Below are 27913 nucleotides of genomic sequence, written 5' to 3'. Positions count from 1 at the left end.
GGACTGTTATGAATAATGCTGATATGAGCATCTGTGCACAAATTTTGTCTGGCCATAAGTGTTCATTTCTCTTGGGTATGTACATAGGAGTGGAATTGCTGGGTGCTATGGTAACCGTATGTTTAGCCTCTTAAGGAACTGCTAGAATGTTTTCCAAAGTGGCCAAACCACCGTATATTCCCACCAGTAGCGCATGAAAGTTCCAGTTTATCCACATTCTCACCAAGGCTTGTTATAAATAAAATTTGTCTTTTTTATTTTTAAAAAGGATTTATTTAGTTGTCCTGACTTTTAATTGCAGCATATGGGATCTAATTCCCTGTCCAGGGATCGAACCCAGGTGCCCTGCATTGGGACCACGGAGTCTTAGCCACTGGACCACCAGAGAAGTCCCTCTGTCTTTTTTATTATAACCATCCTAGTGGGTATGAAGTTATAGCTCATTGAGGTGGTTTTTTGGCTGTGCTGGGTCTGTTGGCTTTCTTTGGTTGCTGAGAGCAGGGGCTACCCTTCTTTGCAGTGCCTGGGCTTCTCACTGCGGTGGTTTCTTGTTTCAGAGCACAGGCTCTGGGCACTAAGACTTCAGTAATTGCAGCTTTCTGGCTCTAGAGAGTATAGGCTTCAGTAGTTGTGGCCCACAGGCTCAGTTGCTCTGGGATGTGTGGAATCTCCCCAGATCAGGAATCTAACCTGTGTCCCCTGCATTGGCAGGTGGATTCTTAACCGCTCCGCCACCAGGGAAACCCTCTGTGTGGTCTCTTCTGTTCTTCCTCCTTGCATGTTTTCCTCTCTTTGTTTCTGTTTTTCCTCTTCTTTCCCAGTGAGCTTAGGTGGTGCTGTGATTCAGTCCTCTGGTTCAGGACTTGTCACACAGCTCTGGCCCTCTATGGCTGAGACTTTGTAACCTCTGTTAGTGGGCCTATAATCCAGAGTGCCTTTGCTGACAATGGCCTAGGGGTGAGGGCCAGGCAGGGCAGGAAGAATTTGGTGCAGCCTCACCTGAGACTGAGTCTCGCCTGGGCCCTGTGTGTCTGGCACCCTCATGGCTGAGTGGAATCAGAGGGCAGCATGTGATCATAGGCAGAGGTTTGTTTTGGAGGTTAAGGTAGAGTTGGGTTGGGGGAACTGAGGAAGGTCGTATTTAAGAAGTAGCCTAGGACTTTCCTGGTGGCTCTATTGGTAAAGAATCTGCCTGCAATGCAGGAGACGTGGGTTTGATCCCTGGGTCAGGAAGATCCCCTGGAGGAGGAAATGGAAACCCACTCCAGTATTCTTGCCTGGAGAATTCCAGGGACAAAGGAGCCTGGTGGGCTGCAGTCCATGAGGTTGCAAGAGTCAGGATAGGACTTAGCGAGTAAACCACCAACCACTACCTGAAGGGTCAGCCTGTCTGTCTCCTCCCCACAGCCTCAGAGGAGAAGAAACCAGGCTGGTCGTGGGAATCCTACCTTGAGGAGCAGAAGGCCATCGCTGCCCCCATCAGCCTCTTCCAGGATGTGAGTTGGATACTTCTGTGTTATGAAGAGCTTGTCTCCCAGTCCAGGGACTCACCTCCAAACTCAGGCCTTCTGCTGCTTTCTGTGTCTGACATCCCTCAGAGGACTGGCAGGGTGGAAGGGGGACAGACTGATTAGAGACCTTTTCTACTATAAGGGTCACTATAAGGCACTTCCTGGGCTCACTATAAGGGACTTCCTGGGTGGGAAGAAATAGGAGGTGAGACCCAGGCTTACCCATCACTGGGCCTGCAGACTTTTGAATTCTGTTGCCTTTTACTTAATTCTACACACTGACTTGGGTAAGATGGAGCCCTGAAGTCCACTTTTCAAGGGAGCTGGAGGCTAGTCTATCCTGCTTTGGATCCCTGCACTAAAGTTCCCCAAATAAGTTACCTCTTTGGTAGTGCTAAGCAGGTGGGCCCCTATGGTAGTTTCTTCGCCCCCAGCCCACTAGGCTAGGATAATGGCCAGAGGGGAGCTGGATCCTCTCCCATCTGTGCATTAACAGTACCAGACAGTCACTCATAACAAGAATGGCTTCAGACTGGGCATGAAGTTGGAAGGCATCGACCCTCAGCACCCGAGCATGTACTTCATCCTCACTGTGGCCGAGGTGAGCTGAGGCTGGCACCCCCATCCTGGTGACTCGCCTCAGGATGGACTGAAGGAGTCAGCCAACGGCACGGAGGGCCTGGATTCAGACAGCCCCCAACCTAATAGGGGGTTGAGGCAGAATATGAGGAAAACTAAAATACAAACAAAAAGCAGGAGAAGGGTTGAGATGGTGAGTTTACTGAGGAGCAGCACTCCCAAGGGCAGGGATGGTGGCATGAGTCCAACAAGGTCCTTATCCTCTTAGGAGCTCACAGTTGTGTGGGCATCAGCCAGATAAACAGTGATACCCCTCGGGGTGATGACAGTTGTATGCAGGGGGGCACTGAAGGGGCAGGAACGGCTTCAGAGGGGAAGAGCCTCCATTGCTGAGTCTCGAGAGGTGAGTAGGATGTCCCAGGCACAAGAAGCAAAGTGAGAAAAAGGCACTGGGCCGTGGAACAGCACGTTCAAGGGCACTGTGTTCGTGGAACTGCCATTAGCAGGCTGAGGTCTGAGCAGCGAGAGAAGGTAGCAGAAGGAAGGGTCCTTGGGGGCCTTGAGCTTTGGTCAGTGCCTTTGGGATCTGTCCAGGGCTCAAAGCGGCCAGAGGTTGTCTTAGAATCTCCTGTCTTGCGCCCAGAGCTCAGGGCTCATTAGCACATGAGCTGTGCTCCTTGTAGGATGGGAGGGTGTATGGCAAAGTTCAGGATGCAGGGAAACCTAGGAGTCAGGAGGGGTGAAGGGGGTAACCTTCTAGTAGCAGACCCCTGAGACTACCAGGCTGGATGAGGAGTGGTGAGGGAAGGGAAACAGGGTGTCTGCTGGCATCGGAGTCCCTGTGCTTCCCCCTTATGGGGTCAGGTGTGTGGCTACCGCCTACGTCTGCACTTTGATGGGTATTCCGAGTGCCATGACTTCTGGATCAATGCCAATTCCCCTGACATTCATCCGGCTGGCTGGTTCGAGAAGACGGGGCACAAGCTGCAGCCCCCCAAAGGTAAGGCCTGGCTGGGTTGGTCCCAGTGAGGCAGTGAGCCCCCAGACCCTCCCTGACTCCTTCCCTGTGGTTCCCCCCTTCCCTGTTCCCGTTGTACAACCAGCCTTTCTGCGTCCCATCCTGCTATGACTCGGCCTTAGAGCTTCTGCTCTGCCCTTGCCCTTTGAGAGAAGTCCACCCAGGCTGCGTCCTGCTTTGGCAGGGGGGTCCCTGGGCAGGTTCCTGAGGGTTGTGGGGTCCTCAGGCCTGCCTGATTCTGCTGCTTCCGTGTGGGGTGCCCTCGCCACAGCCCAGCCTCTGTCTGCACGGCGCTCTGTTCGTCCCCCCCGAGGGGCCTAGGTTACAAGGAGGAGGAGTTCAGCTGGAGCCAGTACCTGCGCAGCACAAGAGCCCAGGCTGCCCCCAAGCACCTGTTTGTGAGCCAGAGCCACGTGAGTGCCCCCAGGACAGTCACTGCAGCCGGCCAGGGTATCTGAGTCAACAGACGAGCGCTTACCTACGGGTGCTCTCAGCTTGGTTCTGGTCCTCATTGAACGGGAGGGGCTCCCTGAGCAATTCCAGGGCCAGAGAGGAAAGAAGTTTTGGGTTTCCTCCAGTTTCCCCCCTCTTCCCTACTGCTGAAATCCTCTCCTCCACACATCACCTCTGAGCCTGGGCACTGAGGTGTCCTTCTTTCTTGCTTGGGTTTCCCTGCAATTCTTGTCATCAGGTCCAAACCTTTATTCTGGGAGCAGCTTTTTCCATCCTTTTGACCAACATTGAAGCTCTCCCATGTGGTCCCAACTTTCACCTCTTGTCCTTCTTTCTGTTTGAGGCCACTGGCAACTTTATCCCACAATTAAAGCATCTCCTAATCCCAAACCAGAGGCCTGAGAGATCTAGGGAACTCCCAGTAAACAAGTTATTGTTGTCGCTAAGTCATGTCTGACTCTTTGCAACTGCATAGACTGTAGCCCACCAGGTTCCTATGTCTGTGGGATTTCCCAGGCAAGAATACTGGGGTGGGTTGCCATTTCTTTCTCCAGAGGACCGTCCTGACCCAGGAATAGAACCTGAGTCTTCTGTGTCTCCTGCATTGGCAGGTGGATTCTTTTACCACTGAGCCACCAGGGAAGCCCGGTAAACATGTTACCATCTGGAAAGTCCCGGGTCCCCGTGGGCCAGGGACTGCCCCATATTGTTCGGGCATGGACAGGTACCACCTACCCTGCTCCTGCCCCAGAGAGCATACTTACAGGTGACTGGTGGGCTTCTACCAGCTCTTGTGACAAGGGATGCAGATTTTAAGTCAAACTGTTCAAGTCCCGGCCCCACCATTGACCAGCTTTGTGGTCCTGGGCAAGTCACTTAACTTACAAAAATGGAGACGATGATACCCATCTTCCTAGGGTTGTTGTAAAGACTGAGGGAGGTGATGGCTTTTGGAGCTTATGTCCGACACATGGCAGGTGCCTCCCTGCCCCCTCTCCCCACCGCCTGCCTCACATGTCAGCTCGTCTTTCCACGCCACCCCGTGGTGGACCCAGCTCCCTCAGCTCAAGCTGGGCCGGGCTTGTCTGGGGAGGGGAGGCTTGTGCTCAGCCTGGCAGGCTCTTTGGGTGAGTGAGTGGCCTCCTGTCAGTGACACTTCCACAGTGAGGCTTCCTCTGAGCATCCCTCGGAGGCCAGAAGTGCCTGCGGGCTCAGGGCTGGCGGGTATGATTCTTCCCTGGAGAGACCCTCTTCCTCAGCCTCTTTCTCCCACCCTCCCTGCCCATGCCCACCCAGCAGAAACACAACCCCCAGGGAACCTATTCCTCTTCCTTTGCCAGTGGGTCCTGGGCCAGCACAAGCCAGCCTGGGCCTGGCCGTGGCAGCCCCTCTTCTTGCCCCCAGAGTCCCCCACCCCTGGGCTTCCAGGTGGGCATGAAGCTGGAAGCTGTGGACCGCATGAACCCGTCGCTTGTCTGCGTGGCCAGCGTGACCGACGTGGTGGACAGCCGCTTCCTGGTGCACTTTGACAACTGGGATGACACTTACGACTACTGGTAGTGGGAGGGCCCAGACTTGGCCCCGGGGCGGGGACGGGGCAGGGGAGGGACGGTGGGCATGGGGTGCGCCAGGCAGCCCGGCTCAGCCCTGACATTCGTATTGCTCAGGGGACAATCGACTGCCCTGTGGATCTCATCTACAGGGGCCCAGCCTCTTGGGCACCAGGGACCAGTTTCGTGGAAAACAGTGTTTTCAAGGACCGGGGGTGAGGGCGTGGTTCGGGGATGATTTGAGCACAGTCCATTTATTGTGCGGTTTATTTCTGTTCTTATTACATCAGCCCCACCTCGGATCACCAGGCATTAGATCCCGGAGGTTGGGGACCCGGATCTGCATCATTTAGTAATTATGACAATTAAATGTTTCATCTAAAAATACCGAGGTTAAAACAAGCAGACTCCGTGACCCATGACTTTCTCTGAGATATTAAGGCGGTATTAGAGTTTTTAGTTACTGTTGGAATTTTCTGACTCCCTCACCAGTCACCAGTCTGACTCTCCCTCAGAAGTAACATGAGGGTGGGCCCTGTCGCCGTGATGTCACAGGACAGCGGGCTCCAGGCCTCGAAGTCTCACCTGAGACAGTGAAGAATTCTTGGGTTTCAGGTGTGATTCCAGCAGCCCCTACATCCACCCGGTGGGCTGGTGCCAGAAGCAAGGAAAGCCCCTCACCCCTCCACAAGGTGACCCTGCAGCCTGAGCCACCCCTCTCTCCCCGGTCCTTACCAGTACCTCATTAGCTGGGTCTCTAAGGGCAGGCCAAGGGCACACGTGTAGCCTGGAGCCTTAGCTTCTTTGCCTGAGAGCTGAGAACCCTTTGATCTTAGGAGAGTACTGTTAAACCCTGACTCTGTTGAGGCTGAAAGGAAATTCCTGGTCCAGGGGTTAGGACTCTGCCCTTTCACTGCCGAGGACATGGGTTCGATCCCTGGTCAGGGAACTAAGATCTCACAGCCAAAAAAAAAACAAAATGAAAGTTAGCTGAGCCCTGTCAGTAAGGGAACAGGAATCCAGAGTGAAGAAAGCGTATCCTTCCCTGTCAGTGGTGTTACACTGGCACTAGTGATAAAGAACCCGCCTGCCAGTACAGGAGACATCAGAGATGCAAGTTTGCTTCCTGGGTCAGGAAGATCACCTGGAGGAAGGCATAGCAACCCACTCCAGTATTCTTGCCTGGAGAATTCCATGGGCAGAGAAGCCTGATGGGCTTCAGTCCATAGGATCGCAAAGAGCTGGACATGACTGAAGCGACTTAGCACTCAGAACATACATTAGGGGTTCAGATGGGACTGGGGCTGGAGCGAGGCAACAGAGCCAAGGAGAGGACTGGGAACCGGGGTTCCCAGATAACCAACTAAATTGCTTGCTTCTGCCCGGCACCCCTCCCCTTCAGGAGCCCCCTGCAAGGAGCAGGCTGTGACACGGGGATTTCTGTCCACGGGCTTCTGTCCTTTCCACACCCCTGGCCCTGCTTGGAGGGGAGGAGCTCCCCACTACACCCGGCCTAGACATTGCCCTCATCCTCTCCTCCAGACTACCCAGACCCTGACAGCTTCTGTTGGGAGAAATATCTGGAAGAAACTGGTGCCTCTGCTGTACCTGCCTGGGCCTTCAAGGTGGTGAGTTGGCTTTCTCTGCCCTCAGAGCTGAGTTCAGGGAAGTGCGGAGCCCTCAGTCAGGCAGGACAGGGCCCCGGCCTCCCACTTTGGCCACGGTTTCCCCAAGCACAACACCTGGGCATCCCTCTTGGGGCCTCAGCTCTGCTGAGCAGGGCCTTAGCCTGAAGACCACTCTCCCCCTGTAGCGACCCCCACACAGCTTCCTGGTCAACATGAAGCTGGAAGCCGTGGACCGCAGGAACCCAGCCCTAATTCGTGTGGCCAGCGTGGAGGATGTGGAGGATCATCGGATAAAGGTGGCTCTGGGCCCCTCGGGCTGGGGGAGTGGACAGGCCGATGGGGCAGGACTTCCGTAGACGGGGCTGAGGTCAAGGGCATGGCATGAGCCAGACTGCAGGGAAGCTGCATGTTGCAGGGAAGGGAGCTCTAAACTTGAGGCGGAAGATCTTGGGTCTCAGTCAGGTCTCATCTGCGACTTAACCTTTGTGAGTCGGGACAGATCCCATCCCTTCTCTGAGCCTATCAGATGGGCCCATGAATCCTTGTCCTACCCAAGGACTGATGGGAGATGCCAGTAACTTCAGGGCTTCCCTGGTAGCTCAGCAGTAAAGAATTCACTTGCAGTGCAGGAGCCACAGGAGACACGGGTTCTATCCCTGGATCGGGAAGATCCCCTGGAGGAGGGCATGGCAACCCACTCCAGTATTCTTGCCTGAAGAATCCCCATAGACAGAGAAGCCCGGTTGGTAGGCTGCAGTTCATGGGGTCCCAAAGAGTTGGACATGACTGAAGCAACTTGGCATGCATGCATGCCAGTAACTTCATAGGTGGAACCCTTGGGAAGTGTGGTGGTCGAGATGGATTATTGTGAGGTTGGCTCCTTTGTTCTTCCAATTCAGGATCTTGCTTCTGACAGGCCCCAGGGATGGGGAGAGCCTCCTGGAGCCTGGAGGACCTCCCGGCCGAGCTGGGCTCCATGAGGAACACCTGACCTCCCGGGTCTTTCTTTCCTCCCCAGCTCCACTTTGATGGCTGGAGTCACACCTATGACTTCTGGATTGATGCTGACCACCCTGACATCCACCCGGCAGGCTGGTGCTCCAAGACGGGACATCCCCTGCAACCTCCTCTCCGTGTGTACCCCTGGGGCACTCTGACCCTTTCCTTCTGATGTCTGACCCTGCCCCCGAGCTCTGGCACCACCTCCCTTCTATAGTATGCCCACAGTAAACTCTGGGATCCCTCATCCTCCCCACCCTGGGGAGGGTCTCTGTCACACTGAGCAGTGCTTCTGGCCTCCTCAGTTGCTGGGTGGGGGACCTGGAGGTGTGAAGGGCCAAGCTCACTTGGGAGCAGATGCTTCGGAGGTAGTTGTGCCCTGAGGAGTCTTCTCAGCGTCCAGCAGAGCCACGCAGAGCATGCGCAGTGCTTGCTAAGGCATCGTGGCTCCCTGCATCAGATCCTGCTCCCCGCTGCCGGCAGGGCTAGGAGGTCACCCGCATCTGTTTCATACGGGGCATGGATCCTTCTCAACTGTTCTCCAAGCATAGACAGAGACTAAAAAAATAGTCCCCAAAGTCTTGGGGTTGAAACTGAGAAACGAGAATAACATGAATCTGGCTGATGTAGATTCTGGGTGCAGCTGTGTCCACACCAGCCCCAAGGTGATCGAGGGTGCTCTTCTTTCCAGAAACAGAGGGTATGGCCTACAGGTTTCCACAGTGTATATGAGAGGCAAGCCCCCATTCCCCCGTGAGGGACTGATGTCCATTCGCAGGAAGTGGCGTCCCAGCCTGGCTCATGGCCCCTGTACCTGGGAACTGGTTCCTAGTGCTGACCTTCCCTACCTTCCATGTCCCTTCCCCCAGGCCCACCTCCACCCCCCAGACCCCATGCTGACCCTTTTCTGCCTGCTCCTCCAGAACCCAGAGAGCCCAGTGCTGCCTCCCCCACAGGCTGTCCCCCTCTCAGCTATCGGAGTCTGCCACACACCAGGACCTCCAAGTACAGCTTTCACCACCGGTGAGTGAAGGGCTCCCGCTCAGGGACCCTCAGGCACTGCTCAGAGGGGGTCTGTCTTGTACCCACCATGGGTGGCCAACCAGAGCCCACCCGTCTGCTCTCCCAGTGGAGCCAGGCTTGGGAAGAGCCAAGTGGGACCAAGCAGCTTCATCTCAAACCTTCTTCTTCTCCAGGAAGTGCCCCACTCCTGGTTGTGATGGCTCTGGCCACGTCACCGGCAAGTTCACAGCTCACCACTGCCTCTCGGGTTGCCCCCTGGCCGAGAGGAACCAGAGCCGGCTGAAGGCAGAGCTGTCGGACACGGAGGCCTCAGCCCGTAAGAGGAACCTCTCGGGCTTCTCCCTAAGGAAGAAGCCTCGCCATCACGGCCGGTGCGGAGGGCAAGAGTGCGGAGCCTCAAGTCCTCCGAGGCCAGAGCAGGCGCTGAGTCCCTGCCATGGGCCCGGCTCCTCTCTCTCCAGGATCGGGCGCCCTCCAAAGTACCGGAAGATCCCACAGGAAGGTTTTCCGAGTGAGTCCTGGGTTATTTGTTCCCTGTGTCCTCCACCGTGTTCACTGTGACAGCTTAGCTATTGGTGGGAGGAGTCACCAGGGGGACACAGAGTGGGAGAGGCTGGGGGGCAGGTGTCGCAATACTTGGAGATAGAGAGCAGTGCCGAGACACAGCATGGGGCCTTGAACGGCCTCAGATGCTAGCCCCTTTCTACCTCAGGCCTTGCTGTGAGTCTGCTGGCAAGATGCAGAGCCTCTCTGGGCTCCTGGTCACCCTCTGTGAGGCGGGATGATGCCCCAGCTCTGCTTTTCTCAGTCTTGGCTTCCCGGGAGGGAAGTCATGGCCATTACTTTCTAGCTGAGTGACCTTGAGCAAGTCACAGCTCTGAGCTTCAGTTTTCTCACTTGAAAACATGAATAGTACCTGCCTTTCAGGTGTCAGTTACCTGAAAAAATAGTGGCTACTGCACTGCCAAGCACCTGCTGTAGGCCAAGCACCACTTCAGCTGCTTTATCTTTACCGTCTCGCTGACGCTCACAAGCGGTCTGCAACATAGATGTTGTACACCTGGTCAGCTTCCATTGTAAGGCCGTGTTCTGACTGCCAGAGGGCGCTTGCCTGCTGTGTTCATTCCAGAATTATCCTGAGAACTTGGGAAGTCTTTCCATGGACAAGGCTGTGTTCCGGATTAGACTGGGAAGGACTCACCCGAGTCCTGAGACACTTCAGGGACAGGGCAAGGGACAGCGCCCAGGCCTTTGACCTCTGGGCAGGGCTTCCCTGTTCCATCAGCTGGCTGGCTCTCGCAGAGGGGACACTGGTCCCTCTGGATTTTGTTCCTTCTCACGCATCCGAGGGTAGGCCTCCTCAGTGTGGATCTGCTGGAAAACAGCTCCCTGGGGAAAGCTGCCTGCCTGGAGAGCTCAGGACTTGGCTGTGCTCATGGTGCTCATGGGGCCCTCCAGGACCTGTGAGTGTCAGTTCTTGGAAAGAACGAGGAACCACTGTGATTTCCTTACACACCGCTTCATCTTCTTTTTATTTCTTTTTAAAATTTATTTGGCTGCACCGGGTCTTAGTGGCAGCATGTGAACTCTTAGTTGTGGCATGTGGGATCTAGTTCCCTGACCAGGAATCGAACTCGGGCCTCCTGCATTGAGAGCTCAGAGTCTTAACCACTGGACCACCAGAGAAGTCCCCTCAATCAGTTCGTTTTCAAGTTGGGAAACTGAGGCCCATGTTAAGTGAGGTGCCCAGCATTAAAAAAACAAGTTAGTAAGGAACTGATTCCAAGTCCAATTTGTGGTTTCTATTATACTGCGTTCCCCCTCTTCCCTGCCCTCACGTTTCCACAGTGCCTATTCAGCACAGAGTTGCTAACTTCTAATAATAATGCTCTCAACTAAATGTTTGTAACCCCCCAAACGCATATGTTGAAACTTCATCCTCAATGTCAGGATATTTGGAGGGGGGCCTTTGGGAGGTGATTAGGTCATGAGGATGGACTCCTCATGAATGGGATTAGTGCCCTCCTAAGAGACCCCTTGCCCCTTCTGCCATGTGAGGACACATTGAGGAGATGGCAGCCTGGGGGTCAGGAAGTAGGCCTTCACTACATACCCAGTATGCTGGTGCCTTGATGACTTTCAGTTTCTAGTACTATGAGAAACACATTTCTGTTGTTAAGCAAAAGAAAAAAAAAAAAGAGGAGCTATAATAGATGTTTAGCAGTTAGATAAGATACCACCCTGGTGGCTCAAATGGTAAAGAATATGCCTGCAATGCAGGAGACTCAAGTTCAATCCCTGGAAAAAGGAACGGCAACCCACTCCAGTATTCTTGCCTGGAAAATCCCATGGACTAGAGGTCTGGCGGGCTATAGTCCATAAGGTCTCAGAAAGTCAGATAAGACTGAGCAACTAACACACACACACACACACACACTAGATATTTTTCAGTTAGATAAGATACTGCGGGCTGCCTACAAATGCTTCTGTCCTGTGCTCTGGGGAAGAAAGATAAGGAGCTCAGCCCCCAGACTCCTCGCCAGGATACGTGGAGCACCAGATAGTGGACCTTGAAGAGGGACACTGCGGGGACAGGAGGCCAAGTGCCGGCAGCAGCAGCTGTCACGGGAGATCCAGGCTGTACCCTAAACGGGTCCTCTGCAAGGGCTGACTGGGCTGTGCAGCGGTTGCAAGCTCTGGGGTTGTCCTGAAGGCTGGGGCTCTTCAGGGTGTGGGTGGGAGCCTGGGTTCGGGCCAATGAGCAGACAGACAGCAGGCGGGCAGTTAGAGAAGAACCATCAGTGAGGCTGGAACCAGGATCCCAGAGGCTCTGAGGATGACTGTGAGGTCCAAGGAGTCAGGGCAAAAGACTGAAGTGAAGGGGAGGGACGGAAGGACACGGTGATGAGCAGGGTGGGCCTTGGAGAAGAGGGCAGCTGGGGGCCGCGTGCTCAAGAGTCTGGAATTAGCACCAAGTGAATAGGATAGAGCCGGCTCTCTTGGACTCTGGGCAGAAGCAGGCAAGCCCCCTGGGACAGTGGCCACGTGGCCAAAGGCCAGCCAAGGCAGGTTAGGTAGGCAGAAGCCAGGTTTGCCAGAGTCCCCAGAAGTAGACGAAGTCCAAGTACACAGCTGCCAAGCCCGGCCGAGGGGAAGCCGGGTAGAGTAGGTTGCTCACCAAAAGGTCGGGCCGCTTGGAGGCTGGAGGTTGGGAGCCAGGGGTTCCAGGAGCAGATGAAGCAGAGGGGCAGGCAGTGTGAGTGGGCGAGTGGATCAGGGATCATCCTGGAGGTGCCAGAGTAGGTGGGGGGCAGGCATGCAGGGAATGAACCAGACTCGGCTGGGGACGTAGGAGGAGGAGAGAAACTTAAAGCAGTGGCATCGGCTGGGGGGTTCACTTCAGACGGGGCAGGCTGGTTCTCCCCACCACCGCCACCACCCCGCCACGGCATGCGGGGATCTTAGTGCCCTGACCAGGGATCAAACCTATGCCTCCTCTCATGGAAATGTGGCGTCTTAGCCACTGGACAGCCAGGGAAGTCCCCTGGGAAGTCTGACTGCACCTCAAACAGAATCCCCCTGAGGCTGCAACAGTCAGGGCCCAAAAGGACTTAGCAAACGAAGGGCAAACAGGATGGGCATTTGATGTCCAGGCTGAGGGTACGGCAACCCACTCCAGTATACTTCCCTGGAGAATCCCATGGACAGAGGAGCCTGGCGGGTTCCAGGCCGTAGGATCACAGAGTCGGACACAACTGAAGCGACTGAGCACACAGCACACTGAGGTGGCCTGGATATCAGGGGCCATGTGGAGGCAGGGTCTCCAGAGAGTGCTGTTTCCAGGATGCTGCTGCAGCTCCAGGAGAAAAGAGCATCCTTGCGGGGCCCAGCTGCCACAGCCTCGGGGGAGGGTGGGGTCTTCCTGCACGGTCTGTAACATCAGGGCCAAGTGCTCGGTGAGGAGTTGGGGGATCTGCCTCACCCCCTTGGCTCTGCAGGGCTGTCTGAAAGGGGCCACGGTCCGGCGTCCTCTGCCAGCCAGTCTCCCAGGTGGCCTGGGGACGAGCGGGCTTTGGAGGGAGGCAGGTTGGTCCTTGGCCCTGGCCACCAGCCTCTGCCTCTGCCTTGCAGCGCTGACCGCTGATGTCACACACCAGTCCCTCTTCATGTCGGCCCTGTCGGCCCACCCTGACCGGTCGCTGTCCGTGTGCTGGGAGCAGCACTGCAAGCTCCTTCCCGGTGTGGCGGGCATCTCAGCCTCAACAGTCGCCAAGTGGACCATCGATGAGGTGAGGGGCAGGGACCCGTCCCTCTTCCTCTGCCCCTCCTTTGCCCTCACTGCACCCTGGCAGGAGGGCTCAGGAAAGGGCCCCATCAGGTGGAGCCCCATACCACTCCTGACTCATCATCCCTCCACAGCCTCTCCCAGCTGCCCAGTGGGGCTGCCTGAGCACCCTTTGATAGGCCCGTCCTGGGGGTGGGGAGGGGGGCGTGCCTCTAATCCGGCAGGAGAGACCGGCTCAACCCAAGGCCTTGGGAGCAAGGGGCCTCACCTTGGGCCCCCAGTGGCACAGAGAGTCAGGATCCTCTGGGGCTGCTAAGAAAAATTACATTGTCAGAGCCCAGGAGGCACCAACGCCAGGCAGGGCCACCTCCTCCCTCCTCTCCAGAGCCCCATGCCCTTGGCAACACGTCTCCTTTGGTTTCCAAGGTCTTCGGCTTCGTTCAGACCCTGACAGGTTGTGAGGACCAAGCGCGGCTCTTCAAGGATGAGGTGGGTGCTCGATGCAGGGTGGGGACCGAGCAGCGTCACGGTCCTTGAGATGGCAGGGCATGAGCACTGCCTCCAGCTGGGGAGGGCCTCTGTTGTCCCACCTGAGGTCAGGGGGTACCAGTCACAGTGACCCACATCTTTGGGGAAAATCTGGTACAGATGACCACGGCCTAGCTTGGGAACCCAACCCTCTGTGTTCAGACTGTCAGCGGGAAGAGAAACTGTCCCAGAAACACGATTCCATTCACTCCTTTGCTCTCTGTGCAAACTTAGCTTCCCTAATGGCAGCCAATTAAAATGTATTTTGACTGACACGACTATCGCTATTTACTGCAAGGATGCTAACACACACTTAAAATTAAGACCCAAAAGCTTACCAAAGATGAGAAGCAGTGAGTTGTAGGTGAAAGACCACTAGCTTCGTGGGCAGGTGGGTGTGAATCCTGGTTCTGCCGGTTAGAGGTCTTTTGAGTCTGCGTCTCCTCATCTGTAAAATAGAGAGAAGATGGGTATAATGATGACTACCTTGCAGGGCCACGCGAGCACTGGAATTGGTGAGTGGGTCCTGGTACCAGAACGGCAAGTGTGACTACGTCACTAGTGTCTGTATACAGCCACAGGCCCGAGATAGGGAGGGCTCGGTCAGTGATGGTTCTGGCTTTCACTGTGTAGTTGTCCTTCAACAAAGAGCTTTATCATGACTCTCCTAATTTGTAGTTTGAAATCGGAAGAGACCTTTTGAGTTTATTTAGGAATTCCTTCCAAAGACTACACGTACCTCCTCCACCTAAGAGAGTATAGTCTCAGCTCCCCAAAGATGGCGCTTCCAGGTGAGGTGCCGGAGAGAAAGAAGTCTCCTCTTTCCCAGGAAGCATCTCTTTATCCAGGCCCAGCACGGCCAGTTTCTTCATCGACCCTTGGGCGGTGGCCCTCCCGAACTCCTCTCCATCTGAGTGCTTGCCTTCTTGGTTCGTGATTTTCTTCTTGGACTGTGTGTGTTCAGAGCTGTGCCCTGTGTTTCAGATGCCCTCTGATCAACACAGAACGCACTGGGCTGCTGATCCTCTGGGTGGTCTTTCCTTTTGTTTTTAAAAAGACTTTATATGTTTTCAGAGCAGTTTTAGGTTCACAGCAAAACTGAGAGGAAGGTGCAGAGTTCCCGTGTACCCCCGCCCCATTATCAGCATCCCCCATGAGAGTGGTCCCCAAGAGAGTGGTTACACCTGATGAGCCGACACCTAGGTTTTTTTAATGGAGGTGAAATATGCGTGGAGTGAAATGTACACACACATATATAATTATACTTCTCAAAGGTATGATTCTACAGGTTTTGTGAAGTGTATACACCCTGAACCCAATATGTCAATCAAGATATGAAACATCCATCATACCAGAAAGTTCTTTCTTGACCCCTGTTGTCAGCTCTCATAGACAACCGCTGTTCTGATTTCTAGCTCCATAGATTAGTTTTACCTGTTCTTGAACTTCATGTTAATGGAATCATACAACATATACTCTTTTGCATTTGTCTCTTTTCAGTGTAATGTTTTGGAGGTTCATCCACATTATGTGTAGCTAGTAGTCAGCTCCTTTTTATCCTGAGCAGTGCTCTGTTTTATGAATATCCCACAGTTCTCCTGTTAATGAACATTTGGGTAGTTTTCTTCTTGTCCAGATTTGAACCCTATATTTTTGTTGGCAATAGTTCACACGAGCTTTATTATAGCCACGTCATACCAGCTTGGAATTCATGAAAGCCCCCAGGTTGCCCCTTCTGTCAATTGTCGACTATAGTCTAACCAAATCTTCCAGTGTGTTACTTGTACTGCTGGAGGGTTTTCTTTTTTGTATTAGCCTTAATGTAAAACTTTATGTATCCCTATTACATGATCTCTTGCTGGTTTCATAGTCTCATTGTTTTAAAGCTTGAATTTTGTCATGTCTAATATTAATAAGGCTTCCCATCCTTAGACAACTTGTACTAAGCCTTCTATCTTCCACCAAGTCTTCTCTGCACGTGTTTAGTGAGACAGAGCAGAAGATGTATCACCCACTAGAGATCTTCCTTTGGGTGATGACAGGTTGTAAATCAATGCTCTTTGAGTTAAGAGGCTTAGCCAGCCACAGAATCACTCCGGAGTTTGGTCCTCGGGCTTTCTCTGCTTTTTAGGAGGAGTTGTCTCTCCCTTGAGCATCTGCTGTGTATTTCGGTTCAGCATGATCTGTGATGCAAAAAAGCAATGCCAAAGGGGGGACAGTGTGCTGGTAGCCCACCGGCATCCAGTAGAGTCTACCCAGGGTAGACGGGGACCTCTGCAAGGTCTGAGGGTTGCCTTCTCCGGGGTCTGGTCTACATCATCTGTCATCCCCAAGGAGGATGCTGCTCCAAGGAATGGGCTTTCTCTGGCTGAACTGATGCTTTGTGGGACATAAGTCAGGATTCGTTCTAGTCGGGACAGACCAGTCATTAGAGGAATGCTTCATGAGTGAGAAATTGGATCTGCTCCAATTTCAGATCAGTGGTCTGATGGGTAGCCTATCCAGTCTGGTGATCAGCACCGGTGGTCCTAGGGAAAGTCTGCGCAGTCCTCTCTTTGTCCCCTTTATGGTAGCTGTTGGGTATTTGTTCACCAAATAATTATTGATATCTGTATGTGCCTGGCCCAGCATAATGTGACTGAGGGCCGATTCCTTAGTCTTTCTGCCTTAGTTTCCTCATCTGTAATATGGGGGTAATACTGGTACTGCTTCCGAGAAGTGTGGTGAGGATTATTGAATCAGTTAATGCACCACAAGTGTTTAAGAAGAGTGCTGGGCTCATAAGGAACACCATAGTCGTGTTGTGTTTGCCGTGAACCATAGGAGGGATGGTGCCTCTTTGATAAAGGGGTCCGAGCCTCAGAAGAGGGAGTTCTTCAAGCCAGTGGTGGGACCAGGAGCCCTGTGGCCCTCCTGCCCAGAGGCTCCCTAGCCCAGCCCAGCCCACCTGCAAAGAGACAAAGCCCTTGTACTCACCATCCCCCCTCCTTGCCCCACCTTCCTCCCTCTCTGACTCTCTTCAAATCCTACCCTCCTCCTTAACAGATTTTCCCCTTCCCTGTCTCTACTTATAACCTCGTCCCAGAGAATTAACAATTATCAACCGCTTTCATATTTGCTTCACCTATTTTTAGGTGAAGTAGCTTTAAGTAAAGAGTGGACATCATGACCTTTCAGCCCTGAGCCCTTCAGCACGCATCTCTTAAAGACTAAAGTCTTTGTCTGCATAACCACCACCTTGTCATCCCACTGAACAAATGGGCAATAGCTGCTTTATATCACTTGTATTCTGCTGTATTCAGATTTCCCTGCTCGTGCCTGGAATATCTTTTGCAGTTGGTACTTTTGAGCCAGGACCCAAGCAAGGTTCACACAGTTGATCTAGATCATCACGTCTCTTAAATATCTTCTGTTCTAGAATAGTTGCCCTCTGTTTGTTTCTTTTTTCACAACACTGACAACAGTCTTGGTGAATGTGAACTTCTAGACTTGTCTCATTGCTTCCTCGAGGTGTCATTTAACTAATTCCACTCTCCCCTGTGTTTCTTATAAACTGGACATCGGGTGCAGAGGCTTGGTTAGATTCAAGTTAGATCTCTCTCTCTTTTCCTCTCTTCCTTCCCCACCCTGCCCTTCCTTCTCAAAAAGAGCTCACAGGTAACAAGGTAGAGCTTAGCCTACATCACATGGGATTGCCCGCTGTGTCTGCTGGTTTACTATTCACAGCACTCTCATAGACTCGTGGGTTTATATGAGGACAGTAACAATGGGTTCTTAGAAGCCCCTGTCAGTGAGGACGCAGAGTGGTTTGCAAATACACTCTGAAATCCAGACCAGCCAACCAGAAGAGAGAGAGAGAGACTGTGTGTGTGTGGACACGGGGAGGCCAGTGGATGTCTTTCTTTCCTTCTCTGTCCCCATCGCTGTCTTCCTTTTTTCCTCCCTCCCTTCCTTGTCCTTTCTCCTTTTTCCTTCCTCTCCCCGCCTTCCGCCGCCCCTCCCCACACCTGTCCTTCACGCCCACCTTCTTTCTCCCTCCCACCCCCCACGCATCACCCCAACCCTCCTCCTTCCCCTCTCTGCTTTCCACCTCCCTCCCGCGACCCCTCAGATGATTGATGGCGAGGCCTTCCTTTTGCTGACACAGGCGGACATTGTGAAGATCATGAGCGTCAAGCTGGGCCCAGCCTTGAAGATCTATAACGCCATTCTCATGTTCAAAAACGCCGACGACACCTTAAAGTGACTGCCTCAGGGCTGGGCCCTCCCTCTGCAGCTGATGCTTCCTTCCCAACTTGAGTTCCTACCATCCCACCTGTGGACCCCCCCCACCCACCCTCTGGCCCTTAACTGGGGTGGTCCTTCTCTCCAGGGCCACTTCCTGCAAGGTACAGGGGAGCAGAGGAGCCCTGGGGAGGATGGAGTCCTAGCCCCCCGAGTCCTGGAGCTCATCTACTACCAGGCACACCAGTGAGGGTGTGAGCGGGCCACTGGAGCGTTACTGATGGCGAAGGTTGAAGGTGCCCCACCCATGACGGCCCCACCTCTCCAGTGACCTGTTTCATCACCGAAGGGTCTTTCAGCAGTTAAAAAAGAGTCTGGTAGAACAGGAGTCCTTCAGCCTGAGGCCCTTCTCTCTTCGGCATCTCTCTGTGCTTCCCCCCACCACCCCTGCCCCGACCCCGCCGTCTCCTTTCCTCCTTCCAGGAAGCCACCCTGCCACAAACACATTTATTCAAAACAGCACCTCGCCTGTTTCTGTCTGCTGGTTTTGTTGCCCTCATTCTGCTGTCTGGTTTTCCCAGACATTCCCAGAGGTATGTCTTCACAGCATCCACTGAGGGCTGTGGGTGCCTTTCTGTCTCTTGCCCAGAAGTGGGGATTCTGAGCCAGGATGCCTTCAGCATCCAGTTCTGGGACCTTCTTCAGGTCCCAGTTCTGGACCACTCGGTATTTGAGTGTCCCCCATGCCCTGTCTTGTTTCCAGCAGAGGGTGGTTAGAACCTGTTTGGCTTCTGCAGCAGAGGCTAAGGTTCCCCAGATGTTCCCACACACCCCCTGCGTCAACTGTGACGAGGAGGCAGGCTGGCCAGCTAGGTAGCTGAGGCCAGCCCCCGGGTACATCAGATAATCCCGGGCCATGGGCCTGCAGGGTGGTCGGCAGACATGGAGGCTCTCAAAGCAGAGCAGAGCATCCTTCCCTGCCGCCGTGGGTCTCAGCCAGTGTATTGCCCAGGAGGTAAGGGCCCCATGCCTGCCAGGCCTTTTGCCATGGGAATGTCTGCCTGGCATGCACTCTGCCTGGCATGCACCTCCCCCCCATGGCGTCACATTCAACCTGTCTCTTAGATGTCTTGGTTTTGGGAAGTCTTACAAAGACTCTTAAAAAGTGGGATTTGGGAAGAAGATGAATTCCTCTAGCTTTGAATTCTCCATGTCCCTTAAGCTTCTCTTACCACCCTCCACCTGTCTTGCATTGCCAGCCGGATACCTGCCACGGCTCTGGGATTTTGACCTTTCTGTCGAAGTGTGGCTCCACTGAGCCCTGCCAAACCTGCCTCCCAGCCTACAGGGGCAGGGGGCAGAGGCCGCACACATGGAGGTGAGGTGCCACCGCCAGGCTCTTGTGGAGCCCGGGGCCTCCCCTGGACCCCTCATCTCCGCCACATGATGCATACGTGCAGATGTGCGTTGGACACTCTCAGATGTGCTTGTCAGGGTGCAGACATGAAGCTCGTTGTGGGAAAGTGTCAAGGGCTATTATTGTGAAAATATGAAGCTTTATCTTTGGGAAACCCAAAGCTCTATTGATTACTTGCCTCGGCCCAAGAGAGGACCCTTTCTCACGGAGGCCCGGGTAGCTGGACCAGAGCAGCCGTTCAGCCCCCTGCTGCACTGCCACAGGGCTGTGGACGGACCTCAGAGACACCACCTTCCTGGGAAGGCTTGGCCCGGCCCTGCCCTGGGCAGGGGGCTGGGTTTACCGAGGTTGCACAGTCTCCTTGCTCAGGAGTAAGGAGGACCCCGTCTGAGCCTCTCTGTCCTGGTTGCTCGGGTGTCACTGAAGCCCACCAGCTCCATCGCCTCGTCTGCTCCCCCATGAGACTGCAGAGAGAGCTCGCTGACTCTGGCATAAGAAGACAGCAAGCACACACAGCCGTGCTGTGGGGCCTCTCCACTTCTAAGGAGCACAGCTGGGACGGCTGAGCCACGTGGGTCTGCCCTCCGCTGTCCTAACCCTTGTCTACGGGAAACACAAGATGGACCAGGGGCCTTGGAGACGGGGGCCCCCAGGCCCCCGAACTTTGAGCCTCAGCACTGTCTTACCGGGAAAGAAACCAAATCATAAAAAAAAGGGGGGGTGGAGGGGATAAGAAATCTGCCTTCTGTCCACCCCACTGGTTCTTCACCCCCTCCCTTCCCCAAATGAAATCATTACACCATGACCTGGGCACACAGTGAGGGGTGAAGGGAGGGAGTTGGCACCCCTGTCCTGTGCCCTCCAACCTGCTCTCCAGCAGAAAAAACCACCATACTTTGGCCCTGGCAGCCTCTCCCAGCCCTTGCCCTGGCTTAGGACAGCCAGACGCTTTCTGTTTAATTTCTGAAGCAGAGAGAATGATCCTAGAGTTGGAAAATGAAGCCTGTTTGCACTTTCATTCACACGCACTTTGGTGGAGTTATGTTTTTTTGTACTTGCCTTGTGAGAGTGTGCCTGTGTGTGTGTGTGTGTGTTCATGCATGCACGCAAGCGTGCGTGTTCTTTAAGAGAATCTTCTGGTTAAAGATAAAGTCACTCTTGAGAGAGAAAAATTTACAAATAAAATGTGGTGTATTTTGTCAGTGTGTTGAAACAACATAAATAAACTTGAAGACCAGGATGGTTTGCTGTCAGAGTCTTTCTATTTTCATGGTCAGAGATCCAGAAAGCACAAAATGAATTACCGTTCCATCAATGGAGAGAATAAAGCATTCTTTATTGTAACATAATAAGCTGTTAGAGATCCTAAAGCATCTGATTTTTATTCTATTTTAAAAGATAAGAAACAGGATAAAGATAGATGGCTGTATTAGTCAACATAATGTAAACAATGGGAACCCCTGAGCATAGTGTGAAAATGACCTGATCCTTGATAGTTTATAAACGGTCAAGAGTGGAAAATTCAATCAAGCCTCCAGGTGTTCTGGGTTTTTTTTTGTTATTTGCTTTCTGTTCTGTTTTGCTGTGCTGGGTCTTCGTTGCTGTGCGTGGTTTTCTCTAGCTGCAGCGAGCAGGGGCTACCCCTAGTTGTGGTGCGTGGGGCTCTCGTTGCAGTGGCTCGCCCTGTTGCAGACCACGGGCCCTGGAGCGCACGGGCTCCTGTAGTTGTGGCTCGCGGATTTAGTCGCTCTGCGGCTTGTGGAATCCTCCCAGACGAGTGATTGGTGTGTGTACCCTGCACTGACAGCCAGATTCTCATCCAGTGTACACCAGGGAAGTGCCTCCAGTTTTTTTAAATGACCTCTAATTGAGGGATGGGGAAATGTCAAGGTGAGCAGTTAGAATTTGTTAAAGTTCCCAGAGATGGTGTGAGCAGATGCGGAAGTGGCAGCAGTAGTCCATCACATCACGTCAGCAACACCCTTAATTCCTTGGCTCTGCTACTCTTTCAGACTGCTTGGCTAGAAGAATACCAACCATGGAGCTGCCTAAGAGCCCATCTTTCCCACACTTTAACCAGGAATTTATCTTATTGAGCAAGTTGGAGCCATGGTGGACTGATGTTCTTTGGCTTCAACACTTAGGGCTGCCCAGGAAGCAACTGGAATTTGGGGCGGGGGTGAATTAACTTTGACTTCCCTTTACCTTGCTCCTCAAACCTCCTACCCCATTACCTTTCACTTTGTCTCAGTAAATGTCTTCACCATCTATGTCACAGAGAAAACGGAGGTCATCAGAAGGAATACCCCACCTTCCTGCCGCCGTATATGCCAGTCCCCTCCTACCTGCATCCATCCTTTCCTGCCTATCTCAGTGGAAGAACTGGCCCTTCCCTTTGTCTGAAGTTAACCATCTACCAGCCATGGCTGCTATAAAAGGAAAAGAAACGGTATTGAGAGACAAATAAGGACTTTTGGAAATTTCAAATGTGATTGCAGAGATAATTCAGCACAAGGGTTGAAAGATTAAGTTGATATTGTCCCAAAAGTAGAATAGAAAAAGAGGTGAAAACGGGGAAGAGTAAGAAAATTAGGAGGAGAAGGGGATGACAGAGGATGAGATGGTTGAATGGCATTACCAACTCGATGGACATGAGTTTGAGCAAGCTCTGGGGGTTGCTGATAGACAGGGAAGCCTGGCGTGCTGCAGTCCATGGGGTCGCAAAGAGTTGGACACAACTGAGAGACTGAACTGAACTGAACTGAACTGAAGAAAATTAGAGGACTAACTAGAAATCCAATATACGACTAATTGAAATGCCATTAATAGAGAACAGATAAATTATTATAATAAAAAGGAACTTAAAATAAAAAAGGAAATTTCACAGAAATGGAAAGATCCCACTACATGCCCAGGCCAGTGGATGTAAAAGGAATGACACCAAGCTATATTATTGTGAGATGTCAGAATAATGAGAACAAAGGGGAGCTAAAAGCTCCCAGAGGAATAAAACAGGTCATATCCAAAGGAACATTAAGTACAGTAGCATTGACCTTCTCAATAGCTATGCTGGAAGCAAGAGAAAAGAGAGCAATGTCTTCACAACTTCAAAAAAAAATTCTGTGCCCAGTCAAGCTGTCAATCAAATATGAAAGCAGAACATTTTCAAACATTCAAGGTTTCAAACTTTTACCTCCCATGCACCTTTCCTCAGAAAGCCACTGGACAATGTGTTCCATCAAAATGAAAAGAGTAAACCAAAAAAGAGAAAAATCCCAGGAATTCGAAGATATGTCTTTTCAACATAAGAAAATCAATCTATATAATATTCCACATTACTGGAATGAATGGGAAAGTATATGATCATCTCGATTGATATATTAACAGAAAAGCCATTTGACAAAAATCCAACACCGTTTCACAATAAAAACTGCCAGAAAACTAGAATAGAAGGAAACTTCCTCAACATGACAAATGGCAAGACAATATTCATGGGTAGGAAGACTTAACATTGTTAAAACATCAATACTTGCCTGCAGTGATCTATAGAGTCAGTGTAAACTCTGTCAATATTCCAGTGTATGTTTTTGCAGGAATATATAAGCTGATTCTCATATTTGTATGAAATTGCAAGTGGCAAAATCTTGAAAAAGAACAAAGTTGGAGGACTCAGACTTTCTGGTTTCAAAACTTACTACAAAGGTAATGTAATCAAAATGGATGATACTGGCATAAGTGCAGGCATAAAGAACAACTGAATAGAACTGAGAGTCCAGAAATAAATCCATACGTTCATGGCCAATTGACTTGTTTTTAATCTTTAGCAGTACTGCTCGGCATTTGGGATCCTGTTTCCTCTATACCAGCAATTGGTGGAACTGGTGTCTGCTGTATTGGAAGTATGGTATCTTAACCACTGAACCTCCAGGGACATCCCAGCAACCAAATGATTTTCTTAAATTTTTGTTTAAAGCCAATTGATTTTTGATGAGTGTCAAGTCCATTCAATGGGGAAGGAACAGGACACTGAGATTTCCACTTGTGAAAAAGTGAGGTTGGATGCCTATCTTACACTCTATAGAAAACTCCAAATGGATCGATGACCCAAAGAGCAGAGCTAAAGCCATAAAACCCTTATAAGAAAACGTAGAGGTAAATTTTTATGACCTTGGAATTGACAGTGGATTCTAGATATGACACCAAAAGTGCAAGCAACAAAGGAAAAATCAGACAAGTTGTACTTCATCGAAATTAAAACCTTTTGTACATTGAATGAAAAAGGTGAAACAACAGTCTACAGAATGGGAAAGAATATGTGCAAATTACATATCTGATGAGAGTTTAATATCTAAATATATAAATAATTCCTAAAAACTAAACAACAAAAAGACCATCCAAATAAAAAAATCGCAGAGCACTTGACTGAACATTTCTCCAAAGATACACAAATAGCTAATACACACAGAGATGTTCAACAGCATTAGCATTAGAAAAACGCAAATCAAAACCACAATGAACTACCATGTCACACCTACCAGGACCACTATAATAAAATAAAGGAAAATAATAATTGTTGGAAAGGATGTGAAGAATCTGCTGGTTGGGTGCAGCCACTGTGAAAAGTTTGGCACAGTTTGGCTCCTCAAAAAGCTAAATATAGAATTACCATTCTACCCAGTGGGCTTTCCAGGTGGCCCTAGTGATAAAGAACCCGCCTGCCAATGCATGAGACATAAGAGAGACAGGGGGTTTGATCCATGGGTCAGGAAGATCCCCTGGAGGAGGGCATGGCAACCCACTCCAGGATTCTTGCCTGGAGAATCCCATGGACAGCTACATGTTCTCTGGCCAGCTATAGTTCATGGGGTCGCAAAGAGCTGGACATGACTGAAACGACTTAATACACACACAGCACATATTACCCAGCAATTTTACTCCTAAGTGTGTATATAAAATGGAGAAGGAAATGGCAACCCACTCCAGTACTCTTGCCTGGAAAATTCCATGGGTGGAGGAGCCTCGTAGGCTACAGTTCATGGGGTCACAAAGAGTCGGACACTTCACTTTCATTTTTCATACATCTAAAAGATTTGAAAACAGATTATTTTTATGCCAGTGTTCATTTAAGCATTATTCACCGTGTTCAAAAGGTGGAAGCAACCCAAAAGTCCATTAATAGATGAATAGGTAGACAAAATATAGATGAATAGATAGACGTGTGTGCTAAGTCCCTTTATTCGTGTCTGACTCTTTTCGACCCTGTGGACTCTAGCTCGCCAGGCTCTTCTGTCCATGGGGATTCTCCAGGCAAGAATACTGGAATGGGTTGCCATGCCCTCTTCCAGGGGATCTTCCCTGCCCAGGGATTGAACCCACATCTCTTATGTCTCCTGCATTGACTGGCGCCATCTGGGAATCCTTGAATAGATAGACAAAATGTGGTAAATCTATCCATACAGTGGAATATTATTCAACCATTAAATGGACTAAGCAACATGGATGAATCTTGAAAATATTACACTAAGTGAAATAAGCCAGGCACAAAAAGACAAATATTGTATGATTCCACTTACATGAAATATCTAGAATAGGCAAATTTATAGAGACAGAAAGTAGACTGGAGGTTACCAGGGGCTGGGTGAAGGGGGAATTGGGAGTTATTGCTTAATGGCCACAGAGCTGTGCTTAGGGGTGATGAAAAAGTTTTGGAAAGAGATACTGATGATGATTGCACAACACTGAACGTACTTAATGACACTGAATTGTCCACTTCTTAATGATTAAAATGGAAACATAGATTTAACCACAGTTTTAAAAGTTAAGAATAAAAAAGAGGACTCCCATAGGATCCAGGAAATAGGACATCCAACAAGAAGAGGGACAAAGAAAGGGCTTCTCCGATGGTTCAGTGGTTAAGATTCCACATGTCCCCTGCAGGGGGCATGGGTTCATCTAATTCATGCTATTTAGGCACGTGGAAGTATTAATAAAATTCTGCATGCCACATGGCACACTCAAAAAAAATTTTTTTTAATTTTTTAAAAGGAGAAAGACAAAGGGGATTTCCAGAGTGATGGAAAAAGAAGGGCCAGGCTGACAACTGAGCAGTTGTCCAGATGAAAAGAGAAGGATGAAAATCTCCAGGAAGGATGAGAAAAAAAAACAAACAAACCCAATGAAATTGGCCAAAAAGTTCATTCAGGTTTTTCCCTAAGATATTACAGAAAAACTCAATTGAATTTTTTAGGCTAACCCAATATTATTGCATTAGGAGGCTATTTTCAGCTTTATCAAAGAGTTTGAGAATTATTTGCATGTGTGTTTGTACAGGTGTACAATATATGCAGACATATTCATTGAATATTTCAAACAATCAAATGAGACAATGACCAATTAATTTTAGAAAAAGCAGAGGTGAATGTTTGAAGGGGCGAGATGGAAATATTGTAAGGAAACCACTTGAGAACTTCTAAAAAATGACAGATGGAGGGAATCTCAGTATAATCATGCTATTTAGATACATGGAAGTATTAGCAAACACCAAAGGAAGCTCTGTGACAACCTAGAGGGGTGGGATCGGGTGGGAGGTGGGAGGGAGGTTCAAGAGGGAGGGGATGTATGTATACCTATGGCTGATTCATGTTGATGTGTGGCAGAAACCAACACAATATTGTAAAGCAATTATCCTTCAATTAAAAATAAATACATTTTAAAAAATACCAAAGGAAGCAGTTAAAGTGCATTCCTTGTCCATGAGGAAGGAGATGGGGAACAGACCTTTCTCATTATCTGCCTCATAGTCCAGCTCCACTTTTAAAATTCTGTACATTTATCACTTTCTGAAAATCTTTTTCTTCTAAAAGAAAAGTAAGTGGGGCGGGAGCTGGGGGGCCTCATCTCTAGCCTGTGTGTGAATTCTGTTGACCCAAGGGTCTTGCACTCAATCCACATGGGTAACAGGCTTCTCAGTTCTGATCCCTGAGTTCCCTCTGCCTATGGATGAATCTGCAGGTGTGAGAGGGTATGTGTAGGTGGGGGTATTGGCGGGAGTAGGGATGGGGCGGGACAGATAAAGCAGGGAAAAGTGGGCCGAGGGATTCCAAGGTGGAGGGAGTGTTCACAGAGGTGGATTCCCATTGGTTCAGACTGTTTCCCCTTCTCATCCCTGAGAACAAATCTTTGACCATCACATCCAAGCTACAGAAGCCAGCCAGCTGAAAGAGAGGATACAGGAAGGTTGGGAGGGGAAAGAAAAAGGAAAATGAAGGGGGGACGGGAGATGCCTTCCTGCCATGGCCTCAGGGCAGGAGTGTCCTTGGCCATTTTCTGCAGCATCTTTGAGAGGAAAGGGCAAGTTTAAGCACCACCGCTGATAGCGTGTCAGTTGGTACAACTTTTTAGAGTAACTTGGTAGGTAGGTCAAAATGAACCCAGAACTCCCACTTGCAGGAGTTACCAGGGAGAAACACTTGCCAAGGTCACATGATATTAACAGAGATATTCTCTGCAGCCTCCTTAAAATTACTGTGATTTTGGTTAACAGTCTGAGTGTCCATCAGCAAAGGAACAGAGGACGGAAAATAGTAGTGGGGAAATTAATCCCACCTTTAGGAGTGTGACACAGCGAGGCATGCGGGATCTTTAGTTCCCCGACAAGCCCGTGCTCCCTGCAGGAGGAGTGTGGAGTCCCTGATACAGATATTTTTAAAATGTTGTATGTGTTGACACGGGCTTCCCAGATGGTGCTAGTGGTAAAGAACCCACCTGCCAATGCAGGTAGACAGGAGAGTTCCATCCCTGGGTGGGTGAAGATCCCCTGGAGGAGGGCATGGCAACCCACTCCAGTATTCCTTCCTGGGGAATCCCATGGACAGAGAAGCCTGGCAGGCTGCAGTCCATGGGATCACACAGAATTGGACATGACTGAAGTGACTTAGCATGCAGCACGCACACATGTGTTGACACAGAGAGCTGTGTGTGAGGGGAAAAAGCGAGTTGCTGAACAATATGTACAGTATAGTCCATTTTTGGGGGTGGGATGGATGAGATATGCAAATGAAGGTGTAGGCAAAAGTCTGGAAGAAAAGTCACCTTTGAGTTAATAGCAGTTATCCCTGGAAATGAGATTGAAGATAGGCTGGAGGAGAAGTTTTCACTTTTTATTTCAAGGTCTTCAGTGTGTTGGAATGCTTCCATACTGATTATGCAATACCGTCTTGTGGGATTTTTTCAAACTGGCTGGAAGAGAGGAGGAGGTTGGCAGAGGAGGAGCAGCTCAGCCCAGGAAAGGGGCAGGACCCTGGGCTCTGCCCTGATTTGCTCAGTGCCCTAGAGCCGGCCGCTGCCCCTCTCTGGGCCAAAGCCAGGCAACTGCTGCCGTGTGTGCTGGTGGAAGAGCGAGGCATGCAGAGCTGTCGAGAGCACATTCACCAGTTTCTAAGGCACTGGAATGACTGGGAAGTTGTTGACATTTTTAAAAATTTATTTTTGGCTGCACTGGGTCTTTGTTGCTGTGCGCGGGTTTCTCTTATTGTGGAGCACAGGCTCTAGGCATTTGGGCTCAGTAGTTGTGGCAAAGGACTTAGTTGCCCCAAAGCATATGGGATCTTCTCAGACCAGGAATCGAACCAATGTCCCCTGCATTGGCAGGCGGATTCTTAACCACTGCGCCACCAGGGAAGGCCTGTTGACATTTTAA

The 27913-nt window shown here is 50.9% G+C and overlaps 1 protein-coding gene across 7 annotated transcripts in view; it reads left to right on the top strand.

Moving 5' to 3' along the window:
- The window catches only part of L3MBTL1 (L3MBTL histone methyl-lysine binding protein 1), a 34553-nt gene extending 14098 nt beyond the window's left edge, over positions 1–20455 (top strand). For 2 of the 7 annotated variants that reach the window (XM_086331720.1, XM_086331722.1), the window contains exons 8-21: positions 1408–1496; positions 2008–2112; positions 2955–3090; positions 3430–3521; positions 4966–5117; positions 5727–5803; positions 6654–6739; positions 6925–7035; positions 7758–7872; positions 8662–8761; positions 8935–9272; positions 12893–13050; positions 13473–13535; positions 17686–20455. In XM_086331720.1, coding sequence (XP_086187846.1) covers positions 1408–1496; positions 2008–2112; positions 2955–3090; positions 3430–3521; positions 4966–5117; positions 5727–5803; positions 6654–6739; positions 6925–7035; positions 7758–7872; positions 8662–8761; positions 8935–9272; positions 12893–13050; positions 13473–13535; positions 17686–17820 — 1757 coding nt within the window. In that variant the 3' untranslated portion in view covers positions 17821–20455. Of the gene's footprint in view, positions 1–1407; positions 1497–2007; positions 2113–2954; positions 3091–3152; positions 5118–5401; positions 5464–5726; positions 5804–6653; positions 6740–6924; positions 7036–7757; positions 7873–8661; positions 8762–8934; positions 9273–12892; positions 13051–13472; positions 13536–17685 lie in introns of those variants that run through there. The other 5 variants (XM_086331721.1, XM_086331723.1, XR_015138997.1 and 2 more) reach the window with 4 other exon arrangements.
- Positions 20456–27913: the final 7458 nt, after the last annotated feature.

This window comes from Bos grunniens, chromosome 13 (assembly GCF_055505025.1).
Source record: "Bos grunniens cultivar Pamir isolate PY7600 chromosome 13, Bosgru_T2T1.0, whole genome shotgun sequence".
NCBI classification, from domain to species: Eukaryota; Metazoa; Chordata; class Mammalia; order Artiodactyla; family Bovidae; genus Bos; species Bos grunniens.
The sequence above is the reverse complement of the archived record's forward strand: the minus strand, read 5'-3'. Positions and strand labels throughout refer to the sequence as shown.